Source organism: Rhinopithecus roxellana, chromosome 8 (genome assembly GCF_007565055.1).
Source record: "Rhinopithecus roxellana isolate Shanxi Qingling chromosome 8, ASM756505v1, whole genome shotgun sequence".
Lineage (NCBI taxonomy): Eukaryota > Metazoa > Chordata > Mammalia > Primates > Cercopithecidae > Rhinopithecus > Rhinopithecus roxellana.
The window spans coordinates 11638789-11655838 of NC_044556.1; the positions used below are offsets into that span (position 1 = coordinate 11638789).

Genomic DNA, 17050 nt, shown 5'->3' on the forward strand with positions numbered 1-17050 from the left:
GCTGGTCTCAAACTCCCGACCTCAGGTGATCCGCTCACCTCAGCCTCCCAAAGTACTGGGATTATAGGCGTGAGCCACCACGCCCCAATTTTTTTTTTTTTTTTTTTTTTTGAGACAGAGTCTTGTTCTGTCACCCAGGCTGAAGTGCAGTGGCACGATCTCGGCTCACTGCAACCTCCGCCTCCCGGGTTCAAGCGGTTCTCCTGCCTCAGCCTCCCAAGTAGCTGCGACTACAGATGTGTGCCACCACACCCAGCTAATTTTTGTATTTTTAGTAGAGATGGGGTTTCACCACGTTAGCCAGGCTGGTCTTGATCTCTTGACCTCATGATCCACCCGCCCCGGCCTCCCAAAGTGCTGGGATTACAGGCATGGGCCACTGCGCCTGGCCATATCATCTTTTTTATGTGACAAACTGCTCCTCATTCCTCAAACCCCAGCCCCTGTGACCCCCTTCCAAGGGTTATCCCAGCCTCTCCCTCTCTGGCCTAGCCCTGACCCTGCGGGGTTGGGTGTGCCTGTCAAGGTGGGGTCACAGCTGCCGGGAGCATGGGTGGCAGCCGGAAGGAGACCTGAAGCGGAGCGCAGCCCTGGGAGAGGCGCCCATGGCCAGGGTGGGGGTGGAGGTGGTCAGGCCAGATAAAGGGAGGAGCCAGATAAGTGGACAGGAGGTGCTCCAGTAGGGACGGGGTCCCCTTCTCTGGATAGAGGGGCAGGACAGGGTCCCACCTCAACCAGGGCCATCCTCAAAAAGCCGACTGGGAAGGGTAAGATGCATACCACATTCCTGTCTCATCGGCTGTGCCCTCAGTTTCTTCATCTGTGAAATGGGGTAATGCCCACCCCCAAAGGCTGGGAACCAGAGCATGTCCTATATTAATGGGGGGTGATGGCCCCAGAGTGAGCCTGCTGCATTCCCTCACCACACTCCCACCCACCCTGGAGAAACTGAGGCTGGGAGAGGCCAGTTACCTCCCGAGGCCACAGCATAGCCGGCTGGTGACTGGCTGGGCACAAGGCAGGCCCGGCACTGGCTAATCGCTCCATAAATGCCCTCTGAGGTCACCATTGACAGATGCAGGAGGCCAGGGCTGGCCAGGGCACCCCCACTCCACGGCAGGTGACTCCAGCCTGTTTTCCTGGACGACGGCCGCTGACTCAGGCCCCTCTTCCCGTCCCCCCACGCGGGCGCCCCCAGGCGGAAGCACCAGGCCTGGGGCGGCAGGAAGGGGGCGGGGCAGGGAGTCGCGCTGTACACCCCGAAACCGTGTCCCGGTGACGATCGCGGTGCATCCGAGCCCGTGGCAAGGCAGGCCGAGACCCCTGTCTCGGGGCATTCAAGGGGCGTCCCCCCATGAACTGCGCCAAGCCTGCGTACGGGGTGGCCCAGCCGCCAAGGCGCCCCAGGGCCCGGGCCGGCAGGCAGGGGCGGGGGCCAGTCTGCGTCACCGCCCGCCCGGCCCCCCGCCCCCCTGCCCGCCCAAACTCCACCCCGAGGGAAGGCGGCGCGGATAAAGGCTGGGGGCCGCCCGCTTGGCCCAGACCGGCCCGGCCAGCGCACATTCGGTCCCGGACGAGGGTACTCGCAGCACTTGAGACGCAAGACCGGCCGCGCCCGGTGAGTAAGGGGCGGGACCTGCGGGCCGAGGAGAGGTCCCCACTCTAGACGACTCAGGATACCCGCACTTTTCTTTGTTCTTGGGACAGGACGGGTTCGGGGTGCCTCTGGTCCTGGGAAGCCCCCCGGGGTGCGGGGTGGGAGGGGCTCCGCGCAGCCAGCACCGCCCTGGCCCGACCTCAGCCCCCGCCCCGCCCCCCAGGCACTCCCCCTTCCCCGCGAGTGACCTTGAACTGGTTGCCATTCCGGCCTGCGTTTCCCAGCCACGCGGTCCCAGTCTCCCGACTAGTCTTTCGTCCCTGATCGGGATTCCTCCCCCGCGCGCAGCCCCGTCGTCCTCCTCCCCTTACAGGGGTAGCGCGGCGCCCCGTCCCCGGGACTCCGGGCGGCGCTCCCAGGCGGGCTCGGCAGAGGGCGCGCCCGAGCTGCTGACTCACCGCATCCCCGAGCGCGCGCGGGCGCAGCCGGGGACGCCGCGTCACGTCACGGCTCGGGCGGGCGCGCTTCGGGGAAACGGGTTCTGCCTGGGGCCGGGGGGTGGGCTCGCGGGTCCCCGGCAGCAGCCACCCGGCCACGTCACCGAGGTGCGGGCGCCCCGCCTCAGCCCCAACTCCGCCCCCACTCACCACGCCCAACCCGGGGCCGCGGCCCTAGCCGCCCCGTCGCCCGCCCGCCCCGGGACCCCGGCCACGAGGCGCAGACTTGGCGCTCCCGCTTCCGCTCACGGCTTTTCCCGGACGGACGCGGCGGGGTGGCCCCACGACTTCCTGCCCCTCCCGGCTCCGGGAACAATGGCCCGCGCCCCCTATCGCTCCCAGGTCGCTCCCCGGAGATCGCAAGGGGGACCAGGCCCGTCTCAAGGCCGGGGGTCCCGCGTCCCCCGGGGCGCGCCCGCCCTTTGTTGCGGCCTCCGGGCGCTTATGAATGGCTGCGGGCTCGGGCTGGGCGGGGGAGGGCGCGGAGAGGCGCCAGCCCCGCCCCCGCCGCGCTCCCCTTGGTCGCCTGGGCGCCGAGGGCGGGGCGTGGGGCGGGCCCGGCCGCCACGTGGGGCGGTGCCGCGGCGGCCCTCATTGGCCCGGGCTCGCGGCCTACTGGCAGCTCCGCGCGCGGCGATTGGCCGGCGCGGGGCCGGCGGAGTAAGTAGTGAATGGGAGGGGGCGGCGGCCCCGCCCCCTGGAACGTTGATACATTATAACTTTTTTTTCTTGTTACTTTCACCCCCAGATCCTCCGAGCGGCGGCGGCGGCTGTTGCTAAGGGAGGGGACGCGCGAGGAAGCGCGACCCGGGCTGCAGACGGCACCCAGCGCACCCGGCCGAGCGGCGCCCCCTCCCCAGGACCCTCCCCTGCGCCGCGCCCCGGTCGCGCCCGCCGCCCTTTAAAGGAGAAGCGAGTGCCGTCCCCACCCCCGGAAGGCGCCCCCAGGAGCCGGAGGGACCTCGGAGCGCCACTCGGATTTTGGATTTCGGTCTCGCCTTCCGCGGCCGGGACTTTCTCGAGGAGGACACGCGCTGCTCCGCGTCCCCGAGTGCCCGGAGGACCCGGCATCCGGGAAGCCCACAGCCCCTGTCCCGGAGGCGCGGCGAGGATTGGCGGCGCCCGCCGCCCCCAGGCCCCCAGCGCGCGCCGGGGATGGAGCCGCAGCCCGGCGGCGCCCGGAGCTGCCGGCGCGGGGCCCCCGGCGGCGCCTGCGAGCTGGGCCCGGCGGCCGAGGCGGCGCCCATGAGCCTGGCCATCCACAGCACCACGGGCACTCGCTACGACCTGGCCGTGCCGCCCGACGAGACGGTGGAGGGGCTGCGCAAGCGGTTGTCTCAGCGCCTCAAAGTGCCCAAGGAGCGCCTGGCGCTTCTCCACAAAGACACGTAGGTACCGCGCGCCCCCGGCCGGCCGCCCCCTCGGACCCCGGCCCCCGGGCGGGAACAAAGAGCGCGCCGCGCGGGGAAGGCAGGGGGTGGCCAGACGGGGGGCGGGGGCGCGCCGCGCGCTCTCGGGCGCCCTCTGCTCGGCCTCGCCTGCTTCGGCCCCCTCCCCCGCCCGGGGTCGCCGCACAAAGGCGGCTGCGAGGGCGTCCCAGGCCGGGCTTCGGCGGCCCCCCTTGGGGGCGGGCAGGAATCCCAGGGCGGCGCGGGGGTCCCGGCTGCGGGCGCGGGGGCCGGCGCCGCCGCCGCCCCCTCCCGCTTGCGTCCGCGCCGGCTTCCGCATCTGCTCGGCGGCCTCCTCTGCGTCTGGCTGTCTCCCCCCACTTGCGTCTCTCTCCCCCCTTTGTTCTCGCCTCCGAGCGCTCCCCGCAGCCTCCCCTCCCCCCTGGTATTTAAATCGCCTGCAGGCCCTCCCCCCGCGGGCCTCCGGGGACACGCAGTGTCCATCCCAGCGGAGGGGCCCGGCGGGGGAGGGGCAGAGGGGGAGGGTCTCCTTTGTCTGCGCTGCGGCGGCCTGTGCCGGGGAGGTAGGAGGAGGGAGAGCCCGGCCCGGCGCAGCCCCCAGGGCCTCTTCTCGGGCCGAAGCCCGTGGCGCCCACAAAGACGAGCCAGGGCTAGAGTTGGGGAATTGGAGGCAGGGGCTGCCCTGGGGGCGCGGGGGAAGGTGGCATAGAGCACACTGGGGCCCAGACGAGGGGAAAGTGCCTGGTTGGGGTGCAGAGGGGGTGCCAGAGTGCCAGAGTCCAGGGCGGGGATTCCACTGGAGGGAAGGGGTCCGAATCGCCAGGATGGGGCTCCCAGTACCAGACGGAGACCTCTGCATGCGCTCAGGGCCCTGGATCTGGAAGCCGGGAAGGGTTGGGGGTGGGAACTTATCTGTCTCTCCCCACACAAGCACAACCCTCCCCCGCGGCCTTTGCTTCCGCGGCCCTGTATCGTCTTCGCGGAGTCTCATGCTCTTCTTTCCTTCCCCCAGCCGGCTCAGTTCGGGGAAGCTGCAGGAGTTCGGCGTGGGTGATGGCAGCAAGCTGACCTTGGTACCCACCGTGGAAGCGGGCCTCATGGTAAATGGCCATGGGGCTGCGTGCCCCCCGAGGCCCCCGCACACAGGCAGTAGCCCCTCCCTCGGCACCTGTCCGCACACACACCACCTGGGGTCCCCCACTCCGCCAGCCAGCAGGGCCCTCCCCACCCCATCCATGCTCCAGCCTGTGATTCCGACCCCACACTCAGGCCCCTCTCCTGCCTCTCTTTGTAGTCTCAGGCCTCAAGGCCGGAGCAGTCTGTGATGCAAGCCCTCGAGAGTCTCACGGAGACGCAGGTAAGATCTCGCCAGCTCCTTCCTAACAGGGCAGCCCCGGGGGCAGGGTGCCTAGGCCACCGATGGTGGCTGGGAGTTGTCTGTGTTCCCAGGAGGCTGGGGTAGGGGAGGGGATGTGCCACTCTGCCTGGGTGCCAGCCTGGCCTGGCCTCCCCACCTCCTCTCCCCCAAGACTCACCACCTGACCCGGAGGGCTTTCTCTCCCACGGTGGCTGCCCTGGGGAAAGGAGACCTGGCTTTCACAAGACTGCCTGCGGGGTGACCTTGGCCCACCGGGCCTCATCCCTGCTCACACCCTGGCTTGCATCCCCAGCCCCCTCTGGCCCCCGCCGAGGAACGCCCCCACAGTCTCTGTGGCTTCCCCAGAGCGAGTTTCTCCTTTTTTACATTTCTGCTAGGGGCCGGGGGCGGCGGCCTGGGTGACACTCCTTCCGCCTTTCGTGACCCCATCGTGAGAGGGTGGGGATCTCGTCACCCCCTCCTCCTCCTCCTCCTCTCTCTGGCCTTTGTTCTCTACCCTGAAAGGGGAGGGGGCGGGGGCGCCCAGCCCTGGGGCCAGCGAGGCCTAGACAGGATGTTAGGAAAATATTTAGTAAGCGGCCAGGAGGGAGGCTGGGGCTGGCCCTCACCCGGTTCCTGGTTTTGCTGCGGCCTTTTTTTTTTTTTTTCCTCCTTCTTTCCTCATTTTCTTGGCTGCGGCTGAGCCTTCCTCAGACAAGGGCCCTGGCCACCTCCCAGGAGGGTGACACAGGCCTCAGCAATCCGCCTGCTGCCAGGGTGGAGGACGCAGGCTGCCACCCGCCCCAGCGAGGGGGTGGCCAGCTTTCCGGGCCTCCCTGGCCCCGAGGCCCGTGCCCCCTTCTTCCTTCCCAGCGACATGTAGAGTCCTGCATCGAGGGGGCAGGGCGGGGGCTGGGAGCTGGGTGGTCTGCCATGGGGGTGGCCACAGCAGCAGCAGCGGTGGCAGGGCAGAGCCGGGGTCCCGAGCCAGGGTGGGGGCTGCAGGTGATTTCCTGGGGCGAGTGTGAGCAGAGCTCCCCGCTGCTGGGGGGCTGCGGTTGGCAGGGGGCCCAGGGCGTGTTGGCTTCACACCCTCCTCCCTGGGCGCCTGCGTCAGGAAGGAACTGGGGTGGGGGGGGCTGGGCGGAGACATTGGGCTCCCCAGGGGTAGCTTCCCTGCCTGGCACTGAGTCCTGCCCGCCCATTTGCCCTCCCCAGGGAGGAAGTTGCAGGGCGGGTGGTGGTGGGGACTCCAGCTGCTCTCGGGAAGCCACCTCGGGCCCTTCCTGCAAAGGCTGTCTTGGGGCAGGGGGCCGGGCAGGCTGGGCCTCAGGGTGGGGGCTTTGCCCTGCCCTCCTCCCTGCCCCCTCCCCACGGGCCCCAAGCAGAGAAGGTTGCGCCAGCCACTGCCAGCGGAGAGCCAGGAGGGAGAGCTGGGAGGCAGTCGGTTCTGAGTCATCCCAGCCTATGTCACTTCTCAGAAACCTCCGCCCCCCCCATCCCGGCCCCTGGGGAGAGCAGGGCTCTGGCCGGGACACAGAGCAGGGGGCTTGGTGAGGACAGGGTCAGATCCAACCCACACCCACCCTGAACGGGGGCAGATTGAGGGTTTCTGTGCATTGGGGCAGGTTGTGCCCTCTGGGACTCCAGCCCCAGGGCGGTCAGGGCCCCTTCCTGCAGCCTTGCCGCCGCCCCCTCGGCCTCCGCCCCGCCCAGGACAGATAAATATTTATCTTGAGAAAGCAAAGGTTAGGACAGAAGAATTCGTCCAGGAATTCCACCCACTTGCTGGCCCTGGTGACATAGCTGGGAGGGGGCCTGAGATGGAGCCCCTCCCGTATCCACAGGCAGAGAGGATCTAGGGGCTCATGAGGGTGGGGGAAACGCGAAGTGAAGGTTGTTTGAGGTCAGCGACTGCCAGCTGGGCCCCGCCCCCTCTGGCCTCAGTTTCCCCTTGCAAGAACTGACCGAGTTGGCCAGGGAGGGGCAGGCCCCCGTCTGACCCGCCTCTGTCCCCACAGCCCCCAGCGGCGCCCGGGCCGGGCCGGGCTGGCGGAGGAGGCTTCCGGAAATACAGATTCATTTTATTTAAGCGTCCGTGGCACCGACAGGGACCCCAGAGCCCAGAGAGGGGCGGCGAGAGGCCCCAGGTCACAGCGCGGGGGGACTGGGCTGGGCTGGGCTGGGGGCGCCACAGGCTGGGACTCCCAGCTGATGGACCGCTCTCCTTGCAGGTCAGTGACTTCCTGTCGGGCCGCTCGCCACTGACACTGGCCTTGCGTGTGGGCGACCACATGATGTTCGTACAGCTGCAGCTCGCGGCCCAGCACGCTCCACTGCAACACCGCCATGTGCTGGCGGCCGCCGCCGCCGCCGCCGCTGCCACTGCACGGGGGGACCCAAGCATAGCCTCCCCCGTGTCCTCACCCTGCCGGCCCATGTCCAGTGCTGCCCGAATTCCCCCGGTGCCCACTAGCCCCTCCCCTGCGTCTCCCTCGCCCATCACAGCTGGCTCTTTCCGGTCCCACGCAGCCTCCACCACCTGCCCAGAGGTGAGCCTGGGGAAGGGAAGGGTGACCCTTGGTTGGAATCCAAAGGGTGGGCCGTCCTGGGGAGGGCTTGGAGAGGACAAGTGCTCTTAGCCCCAGGTGAGTCCTTTGTATTAAGGGCTATCCTGTGGTCTCGGGCTGATAGGTGATCCCCCAGCCTAGATTGGTGGGCTGTCTCTAGACCTTGAGTTGGTGGGTCATCTCCTGACCTGACCTGGACCAGTGGATGATCTCCTGACCTTTGACTCATGGGTCATCTCTGTGGCCTCGGTTGGTTGTGATCTCCTGACCCTGGGCTAGTTTATCTCTAGACCATGCCTTGATGGATCATCTCCTGACCTGGGCTGGTGGGTGATCTCTGGGCCCTGGGTCGGTGGTGATCCCCTGAGCCTGGACCCCGTGCTCACGTGCCCCTTCCTCCTGTCAGCAGATGGACTGCTCCCCCACGGCCAGTAGCAGTGCCAGTCCTGGAGCCAGCACCGCGTCTACCCCAGGGGCCAGTCCTGCCCCCCGCTCCCGAAAACCCGGCGCCGTCATCGAGAGCTTTGTGAATCACGCCCCGGGGGTCTTCTCAGGGACCTTCTCTGGTAGGTGTCACAGCACACGCATGACGTCACGTGTGTCCCGTGACCCTGTGCAGTTGGGGCCCACATCCACTCACAGGCGGCTTCACACATGCTGGAGATACACACGCTGTGTCAGTTTGCTCCCTTCACATGTCCCCCAGGATTCCCCACACACAAGCCTGGCCCTGCCCAGGAGTCCGCGGGCCACCAGGCGCCTGCATACTGGGGACATGTCCCGCTCCTGCCCACGTGAGCTGTCTGAGCTCATGAGCTCACACCCGTGGATGCCCGTCCTGGACGTATGGGACTGTGCGCGTGCCGGGCGCTCACGGCCACCTCTGCCCGCAGGCACGCTACACCCCAACTGCCAAGACAGCAGCGGGCGGCCACGGCGTGACATCGGCACCATCCTGCAGATCCTGAATGACCTCCTGAGCGCCACCCGGCACTACCAGGGCATGCCCCCCTCCCTGGCCCAGCTCCGCTGCCACGCCCAGTGCTCACCGGCTTCGCCGGCCCCCGACCTGGCCCCCAGAACTACCTCCTGCGAGAAGCTCGCGGCTGCCCCCACAGCCTCCCTGCTGCAGGGCCAGAGCCAGATCCGCATGTGCAAGCCTCCGGGTGAGTGGCCGCCCTCGGGTGTCCCGCCTTCCCCGCCCGCCTGGGCTTCTCAAGGCCCCTCTGTGTGAGCCGGTGGGCACAGGAGCAGCTGACCTGCCCAGGGCCGGGGGGGACGGCAGCTGCCGTGGCCACTGCTCTGCTCCAGCTTGGAGAGAAGGCAGCATGTGTGTCAGGGCACAAAGTGTCCTTGTGTGTTCCCGGGGTGCCCCAGGCCCACTTCCTCCTGGCCCCCCGGGCCACCATCTCCAGATGGCATTTGGAGCCTCTGTGAATGGCCCAGTCGGTGCTGGCGGGCCGAGGCGGGGCCAGAGCCCACCCCTAAGCGTTTCAGTGACTTGGAAAAGCAAGGAACCCCCCCCAGCTCCCCACTACTCCCAAACGGCGGGTTACTCCCCTCCGGAGGCTCACGGGAAGATGGCCACTGTACTGCCCTTGGGCTCCGCACCCATTGCAGGGGCTCCTCCCAGCTCCGTTTAAAAGCGGGAAAGCGGCCAGGCGCGGTGGCTCACACCTGCAATCCCAGCACTTTGGGAGGCCGAGGCAGGCGGATCACGAGGTCAGGAGATCGAGACCATCCTGGCTGACATAGTGAAACCCCATCTCTACTAAAAATACAAAAAATCAGCCGGGCGAGGTGGCGGGCGCCTGTAGTCCCAGCTACTCGGGAGGCTGAGGCAGGAGAATGGCGTGAACCCGGGAGGCGGAGCTTGCAGTGAGCTGAGATCTGGCCACTGCACTCCAGCCTGGGTGACAGAGTGAGACTCTGTCTCAAAAAAAAAAAAAAAATAATAATAATAATAATAATAATACAAAGTAAAGGTACAACCCCTAAGTGTCTCCCCTCAGATCACAGAAGTGGCCAAGCCCCCTCCATGTAGGACTCCCGGAAGAATGAGGCAGGACAGTCCTGACCTCCCCAGCTCACGGTTGAGCTAGAGAATTAGATGCCAGCTGCATAGCTGGGACTCCAGGCAAACACCACCATGCCCAACTAATTTTGTAATTTTTGTAGAGGAGGGGTCTCGCTTTGTGGCCCAGGCCCGTCTCAACTCCTGAGCTCAAGCAGTCCTCCTGCCCAGCATGGTGGATGCCCTTGACCATTTCCTTTGCTGGCACAAGTCTCCAGGGAGGGCAGGACTGTGCCTGACCTCAGGGGCATTTGCTGGGGTCTGGGGTGGTCCTCTGTATTCAGTGGATGGAGGCTTTGGGAGTCACGGGCCACTACCTCCTTTGCAGGGGACCGGCTTCGGCAGACAGAAAACCGCGCCACACGCTGCAAGGTGGAACGGCTGCAGCTGCTCCTGCAGCAGAAACGGCTGCGTAGAAAGGCCCGGCGGGACGCGCGGGGTCCATACCACTGGTCACCCAGCCGCAAGGCCGGCCGCAGCGACAGCAGTAGCAGCGGGGGCAGTGGCAGCTCCAGTGAGGCCTCCGGCCTCGGCCTCGACTTCGAGGACTCCGTGTGGAAGCCAGAAGTCAACCCTGACATCAAGTCAGAGTTTGTGGTGGCTTAGGATCTTCGGATCGGCCACCCTTGCCCCTCGAACCCCAGCCCAGGGCGGCGGGGACTTGGAGAGTCCCGGAGAGAACATGGCCCAGCTCTGGAGTGCAGGTGGCCACTCCCCCCAGCCACAAGCCTTTCTTTTTTTCTTCTTTTTTATTATTATTTTTTTTAAAAAAGTTCAGACCGTGGTTTCCTGGACTCTTCATGGGCTTTGCTTCCTACCTCCTTCACCCTCCACTCCTGCCTTCCTCTTCCTCCTTTACTTCCTCCTCCTCCTCCTCCTCCTCCTCTTCCCTGTCTCCTTTCACCTCTGCGCCAGGTCAGTCCTCCCTGCCAACCTTCCCCAGCTCCAATATGTAGCAGTCTCTGGATGGCGGAGAGTGAAGGAGAAACCTGCCCCCTCCCTTCCGCCGCCTCCTTCCCCCCCCCCATTCAGGTTTTAAGTCAAAAACGTTGATATGTCATTATGCACTTTACAGATGAGGGGAGGGGGCCACAGCGCGCAGAACCCATCCCCCCCAGTGCAGACTTCGGGGCCTCCACCCCAGGCCAGCAGCACCCAATGGGCTACAGCAAGCCAACAAGTCACAGAGGCCCACGAGGGCCTGTCCTTTCTCCTGTCCTTTCTTCTTGGTCTCTTTTTGCATTTTCCTTCATTTCTTTAAAAAGGGGAGCAAAGCTGTTTTAGCAGAGAGGCTGGGGCTGGGGTCCGCACAGGGTTTGGGTGCAGGGGTGTGGCACCCTTTCCTGCTGGGAAGGGAGAGGGGAACTACCCCCCCAGCCCGCCCCCCACCCCGCCCCAGCCGGCAGACTGTGCTGTTTCCTCCGCCCCCACCCCCATGTTTTCTGACCTCCTGCCTGAGCTTGGGGTATTTATAGACTATTAATTTTCTGACTGAGCCAATAGTGGTTGGGGAACTCTTGAAAAAGGGGAGAGAATGGCTGGGTGCTGGGGAGTTCCCCCCTCCGAGCCCTCCTTCCTGGCCCAACCTGAGGGATGTGGATTTGGGACTGTCTGGGGGCCCCTCCTGCAGCCAGGATGGGAGGGGGTGCTGAGCTGTGAATCCCCTAGGCAGGGGGCAACAACTCCGTGTAGCATTAACCCCCGTGGCGGGGTCCGCTGCTGGTCTAATTTGGACCCCCCGCCCCTCAGTGCCCCTGCCCTAGGGGTGTCTGGCTCCGGAGGGGAGGGACAGATGCCCTAGTGGGGCCATTTCAATGGGGTAGGTTTTGCATTTTTTCCCCACTCACTTTTTCTTTGTTAATGATAACGGAGATGTCTGGGCCCTTCCCCACCCCGCCTGTTGGTCTTGTCCTGGCCCTGCCCGTCCCCACCTTTGTTCTCGTAGGTGAACCCCAGGTCCTCGACGCCCCCCTTTATGTGTTGAAAGTTAATGGTTTCAGATGTGAACATCACGTGTTGTAACTGTAGCTCTGTACATTTTTTTGTGGGAGGGTGGGCAGGGAGGGGTCCCAGAGGGTAGAGCTCAAGGATTTGGGGTTTTGTTTTCGTTTTTCCAAAAAAAAAGAAGAAAAAAATAGAAAAAAAAAGAAACAGGGGCGGGTTTGTTTTTTGAAGAACTGTCTTGGATACCCTATTTAAATGTGTGTTCTGTTTTGTTTTTTAACGATTTTTAAATAACGTCTGTGCCTCCGCGGGTTGAGGGTGGAACCTCCAGGCAGGAACCGGCTCGCCACCCTCTGCCCGGTAAGGGCTGCCCAAGAAAGCATTACCCGCCCTCGGGGGGTCGGGCTGTGGGGGTCCCGGCACCTGGCGTGACTTTCATGTATGAAAACATAAAATTAAAAAAAAAATACCTACACGAGCACCGTGATTTCAAGTAATAAACAGAAAATGAAGCATGTTGACTCCCGCCTGCTCACCGGGTGGGGGATTTGGCCTTGGTTGGGAAGGTTCCTAGAGTGGGGTGTCAGCTCAGGGAGTCAGAGGCACGGACCTGGGTCCCAGCGCCCCGAGGAGGGGGTGGGGCAGGAGCCAGGGCCCTGAGAAGTTCCCACGCTCCCTCCCTGGCTGCCGGGTGGGCAGGAAGCAGCCAGGGTGTGGGAGGGAGGAGCCCAGCCACTTCCTGGTACCCAAGGCCGGAAGTCCCTTAGGGTATGGGGCAAGGGCCTGCCTGCCTGCTTCGTGGCCTGGGCAGGACCGTGGCCCCCTCTCAGGACCTGCCAGTATGGGGGAGACCCGACCACCAGCTCTCCCCAGCCCCAGGAGTCGGGGGGGCTCCCAATTGGCCAGACCCACCCACTGCCCCTCCTGGAGTCTCATGTCTGTGTGGCTTGCTGCAAGGAGATCACTAGGCCCACTGGGAGGACCCAAGATCCTGCAGGGTACCTTGGACTGGCTGGCGATAAGAGGCCTGGCTTGACCCAGCCCTGGCGGGGGCCTCTCTGGCCACACCTCCTGACATTCCAGCCCCTCCCAGACCTGGCCTTCAGCTCCAAACCTCCTGGCCTTTTCCCCTATCTAGGAACACCCCTTGTCTGGCTGTCCCTTGCTGTCTGGGAACTTCCCCAGCCTGTGCCTCCCACCCCTGTCCACCCAGTCCCCCAGACGCCACCCTTCCCTCTGTCTGCCCCCAGCCTGGAGCTCCCCAAGAGCCCCACCAGCACTGAGTCCTCTCTGGGGTCCTACCTCCATCCAGGTCCTGGCTGGGCAGAGATAGGGCAGTAATACTATTGCATGTGCTTTTGTTTCTTTTTTAACCTGTATTTTCTCAGGTAACAGGAGTTGCCCAAGAGAAGTAATTGGGCTTCCATTTTATAGATGGGAGAACAGAGGTCCAAAGAGAAACATCACTTGGCCCACCCCACAGGATTTGGGGTGTTTGTTCAATGGTGTGACCTCCACCCCTTATCCCATCTCTAGGGGCCCCAGCACCCGGAACCCCGAGGGGAAGGGGCACAGGTCCAGGGAGTGGCCCTGGGAGCACCTTCCTGAGACCCCTCTGCCCCTCCCAACGCCCAGTCAACCCCAAATCATCCCACGCCCACGGCAGGAAGGCGGATGCCCAGTCGGGCGGCCCCCCGACCCCCGTCCCTGGTGCGGATGTCCCCTCGGGGCGCAGGGTGGGGTGCGGGTCACCGACGCCCGGCCTGGGGTCAGGGCGAGGGCCCCAGGGCGCCACCCGCCCCCTCGCTGGGCGGGGTGGGGAGAAGGAAGGAGGATGTTGTCTGCAGCACCTGCTGAATCACAGGGGCTGTGTCTGCTTCCTGCAGGGTGGGGGGCGCGTCCCCTGCACTCCAGGACCCGCTCCTCGGGATGCCGACTCCCACCCCAGCCTGGGGATCCCGGGGGTCAAGGCTGTGCCCTGGGGGCGTGGGGTGGGGTGTGGAGCTCCACGCTCAGAGCCCTGGCCTGGTGGGGTCAGCGCAGCCAGGGGTGCAGCGGGCGGAGGGGCGGCAGGCGGAGGCCACGTGTGCGTAGGGAGGCACGGAGAGGTAAACTGAGGCACAAAGAGGGCAGGGACCGCTGGGATCGCGGGGGGCGGGGTCGGCCCTGGATCGCTCCCTTCCCCCTACCATTGAGGAAAAAGCTGAATGGGAGGGGGCGGCCCCCGGAAACCCGCCGGGATGGAAACGCGGTTTCCAGGGCAACGCGCCGCGAAAGGAGCCTGACGTCACCCAGGGTAGGGCGCCCCGCCCGCCCCCGTCCGCGCATCGGGTGGCCCAGGCCCCGCCCACCAGCTGGGACGCCTCACTGGTGATCGCACCGCTCGGTCATCTGCGTGGCCCAGTAGCAGCGCGAGGCAGCCTCCAGAAGGCGGGACTTCAGCACGGTAGGGCCGAGTGCGCAGACGCAAGCGCGGAGGCGCTGCGGCCCCGCCTCTCTCCCCGCGCGTCTGCAAACTTGGGGGCGGGAGGCGCAGCCGAGAGTCTGACGGCTGCGGCGGGGCCTGGACGGAAGAGGGGGCGAGCCCCGGGGCGCCGCACGTGGACCCCCGGCACGGGCACGCTCACGTGCACCCGTCCTTTCACGCCAACGCGTTTCCTGCTGCCCCCACCCCTGCACCACTGTACGTCCCAGACCCCGGCCCAGCCTCCCCGCGGTCCCTAGGCTGGGGTTACTCAGACAGGAGGCTAGGAGGGGGGCTTTGAGGCTGAGGCTTTGCCAAAGGAGCAGGAGTTTGCCAAGTGTTGTAGGAAGCGGGAAGGGTGCTCCAGGTAGGGGGCACGGCGTGTGAGAAGGCCCGAAAACGTGAAACCAAGTGCATTTGGGGAGCAACCGGGAAGTCAGTTAGTGGAGAAAAATCAAAGATGGGAGGAAAGCCGAGGCTGGCAAGGACCCTAAACGGTGATTCCCCAAGTCGGCCACTGGAGGGATGACTTGAGGGACCAGGGAGAAGGAGAAGGTGAGGGGGAGCGGCGGCCAAGACATCTGGGAGGTGGCTGGACCCGTAGCCTGGACTTCGGGGGGCGGTCAAGTTGGATCGATGATCGATGGGGACCCTGGCGGCCTCACCGTGGGGGAGGTAGAGACGGAAAAGGAACTACGGTGTGCCCGGAAGGTGGTGGCTTTAGGTCCACAGGGAGGTGGTTGGCAAGGCCGGGGTAACGGGGATGGAGGAGGAAATCTGAAATGCTGGTGTGAGCTCTGGGCCAAGAGAGGTGAGGACTCAGGAGGCAGGAATCCCCCGTGCCGCCCGCTGCTTGGCTGTGGGCTCCAACTTGGTGTGTACTCAGAGAAGGCAGTGGTTGAAGTGAACAGGGCCTGTGCCAGGTGGGGAGACTGTAGCCAAGGTCTTTGGTGCAGCCCGGCCTCTGGAGTGGCCTGGGAAGAGCTGGAGCTCGCAGGGTGGGAGCTGCCCTGTGGCTGGGAGCCCGTGCTGGCGTCCCTGCCAGGCGGTGAGCTCACAGGTGGGCAGTGCTTGGGGAGACGCAGCAGCTGTGGGCGGGCAGGAGAAGGTCAGTGGAGGTCATGGCTTTCAGCTTGAGGCCGGAGTCCTCTGGGGGTGGCCGAATGGGCCCTTGGAGCTGGCTTGGGAGGTGGCTAGGGTGGACGGCAATAGAAGGGAGGCAGCCAGGCCCCTGGCCTGGAGCCACTGGGTTGGAGGGATTGAGCCGGTGCCCAGGCACAGCCGCCCCCACAGGGCCTGGCCCCACCCGCCCTCCTCTCCCAGCACCATGGGAATGGGAGTTACCAGGCTGGAGGCTGGGGACGCCACCACCCCGTGGCCAAGGGCGTTGGGGCCCAACCCAGGAGGCCGGTGCAGCCCCACCCACGGGCCACCCAGCCCTGGGAGGGCAGAGAACTGGCTGCCTCTGGGGTCACTTGGGACAGGTGAGCAGCCCAGCCCAGCGGGTGGGGGAGGGGAGGCTGTCACCTGGGCCCTGCCTCTGCGGGGCCCTCCTGGCCTTGCCTCCACCCTCTGTCTGGTTCTCACTCCCTCCATTTCTCTTTCTTTTGCCTTTCTCTATTTCTGTTCCGATATCTGGCGGTCTCCCCAACCCAGTACCACCCTCTCCGCCCCTCCGTCCCTTCCCTGCTTCTGCCCCCTCTCTGGGGGCCCCCCTCACCCTGGGGCACATTCCAGCCTCCTCCCCCGCCTTGCAGCCCCTCCCTGGAGCCAGCTGCCTCCTTGGGTGCCAGAGCAGAGGAAGTGGGCTTGGGCCGAGGTCGGAGGTTGGGAGCGGGCGGGAGCCTGGGAGGGCGCCCCCAACACCTCTGGAATGTGGGCGGAGCGGGGCGAGGGAGACAGCTGGCTGCCACAGAGGGCACACGCCCCATACTGAGGACGCTGCCCACACTCAGCCCTTCGGGAGAGCAAGCAAAACCAACGGGTGCCGTCCCACGCGGGGCCTGCACAGCCATCCCACACCCCGACCAGCACGCCCGGGACAGCCCTCCACAGGCCATGCATTTATGGTGCGGTTGGTGTGCCAGGCTCCCACATACACAAAACTCCCCGCCAGACACACCCCATAAACCTGCCCCCAACCTCAATCCACTGCATGACCCTAAAACAAACAGCACCTCCTTGCTCAGCCTGGGCCAAGGCCTCCAGGAACAAAACCCCAGCCTGCAGAGTCACACCACACCCCACAGCTGTCACCAGATATAAAGAGGGCCCTGACCAGATCCAGAGAGGGCAGCAGCCTTCCCCCACAACCAACACACGCCTGGGCGGGGGCAGGAACACCCCCAGGGCCTCCAGCCACAGACACTCACCCACTCACCCCTCAGTGCACCAGTGATCCCTGCTGCCCAGCCAAGCTCGACTCCAGGCTGCTGGTCTGGGTGGGGGATGGAGAGGGGTTCCCAGGTGAGCCCCAACCTACGCCTTCCAAAAGCCTTTCTGTTCATGTTGGAGATACAAATGAAACAGGAGAGTTAGCATAAGGGATGATTATTATTTTTGTTGGTTTGTTTTCGTTTTGAGACAGAGTCTCACTCTGTTGCCCAGGCTGGAGCACAGTGGCGCGATCTCAGCTCTCTGCAACCTCCACCTCCCGGGTTCAAGTGATTCTCCTGCCTCAGCCTCCAGAGTAGCTATGATTACCACACCCAGCTAATTTTTTTTTAGTAGAGACAGGGTTTCCCTCTGTTAGCCAGGCTGGTCTCTAACTCCTGATCTCAAGTGATCTGCCTGTCTCGGCCTCCCAAAGTGCCGGGATTACAGGTGTAAGCGACTGCACCCAGCCCAATTTTATGTATTTTTAGTAGAGAATGGATTTCACCATGTTGGTCAGGCTAGTCTCAAACTCCTGCTCTCAAGTGATCCACTTGCATTGGCCTCCCAAATCGCTGGGATTACAGGTGTGAGCCACCATGCCTGGCCACAATTATTAGTATTTTCGAGACAGGGTCTCAAGTCTCCAGGCTGGAGCGCAGTGGCTCCATCACAGCTCACTGTAGCCTTGCTGGAACTCCTGGGCTCAAGCGATCCTCCTGCCTCAGCCTCCTGAGTAGCTGGTACTACAGGTGAGCACCACCA

The 17050-nt window shown here is 64.9% G+C and overlaps 2 protein-coding genes across 4 annotated transcripts in view; both read left to right on the plus strand.

Annotated features, from left to right (window-relative positions):
- The window catches only part of MIER2 (MIER family member 2), a 993207-nt gene that overhangs the window by 338736 nt on the left and 637421 nt on the right, over window positions 1-17050 (plus strand). The window lies entirely within an intron of this gene.
- On the plus strand, window positions 1463-11963 carry MIDN (midnolin). Of its 3 annotated transcripts, none has more exons than XM_030935048.1 (9): window positions 1463-1618; window positions 2843-3482; window positions 4516-4603; window positions 4798-4860; window positions 6882-7010; window positions 7095-7412; window positions 7840-7996; window positions 8324-8596; window positions 9833-11963. In XM_030935048.1, exons 2-9 carry the CDS (start codon window positions 3250-3252, stop codon window positions 10108-10110), a joined length of 1539 nt encoding a protein of 512 aa, XP_030790908.1. In that variant the 5' UTR covers window positions 1463-1618; window positions 2843-3249; the 3' UTR covers window positions 10111-11963. The 3 variants fall into 3 exon arrangements, with proteins under 3 accessions (XP_030790908.1, XP_030790907.1, XP_030790909.1); XM_030935047.1 differs by having other exon boundaries at window positions 1464-1618; window positions 7837-7996; XM_030935049.1 differs by lacking the exon at window positions 6882-7010 and having other exon boundaries at window positions 1464-1618; window positions 7837-7996.

Bases quoted from the DNA above. Each gene is read 5' to 3' on its own strand.
- MIDN (XM_030935047.1), top strand. From the start codon at position 3,250: ATGGAGCCGCAGCCCGGCGGCGCCCGGAGCTGCCGGCGCGGGGCCCCC. The intron at 7,011-7,094 runs GTCACAGCGCGG...CTCTCCTTGCAG, and splicing joins GGGGCGGCGAGAGGCCCCAG to GTCAGTGACTTCCTGTCGGG. The intron at 8,597-9,832 runs GTGAGTGGCCGC...CCTCCTTTGCAG, and splicing joins CCGCATGTGCAAGCCTCCGG to GGGACCGGCTTCGGCAGACA.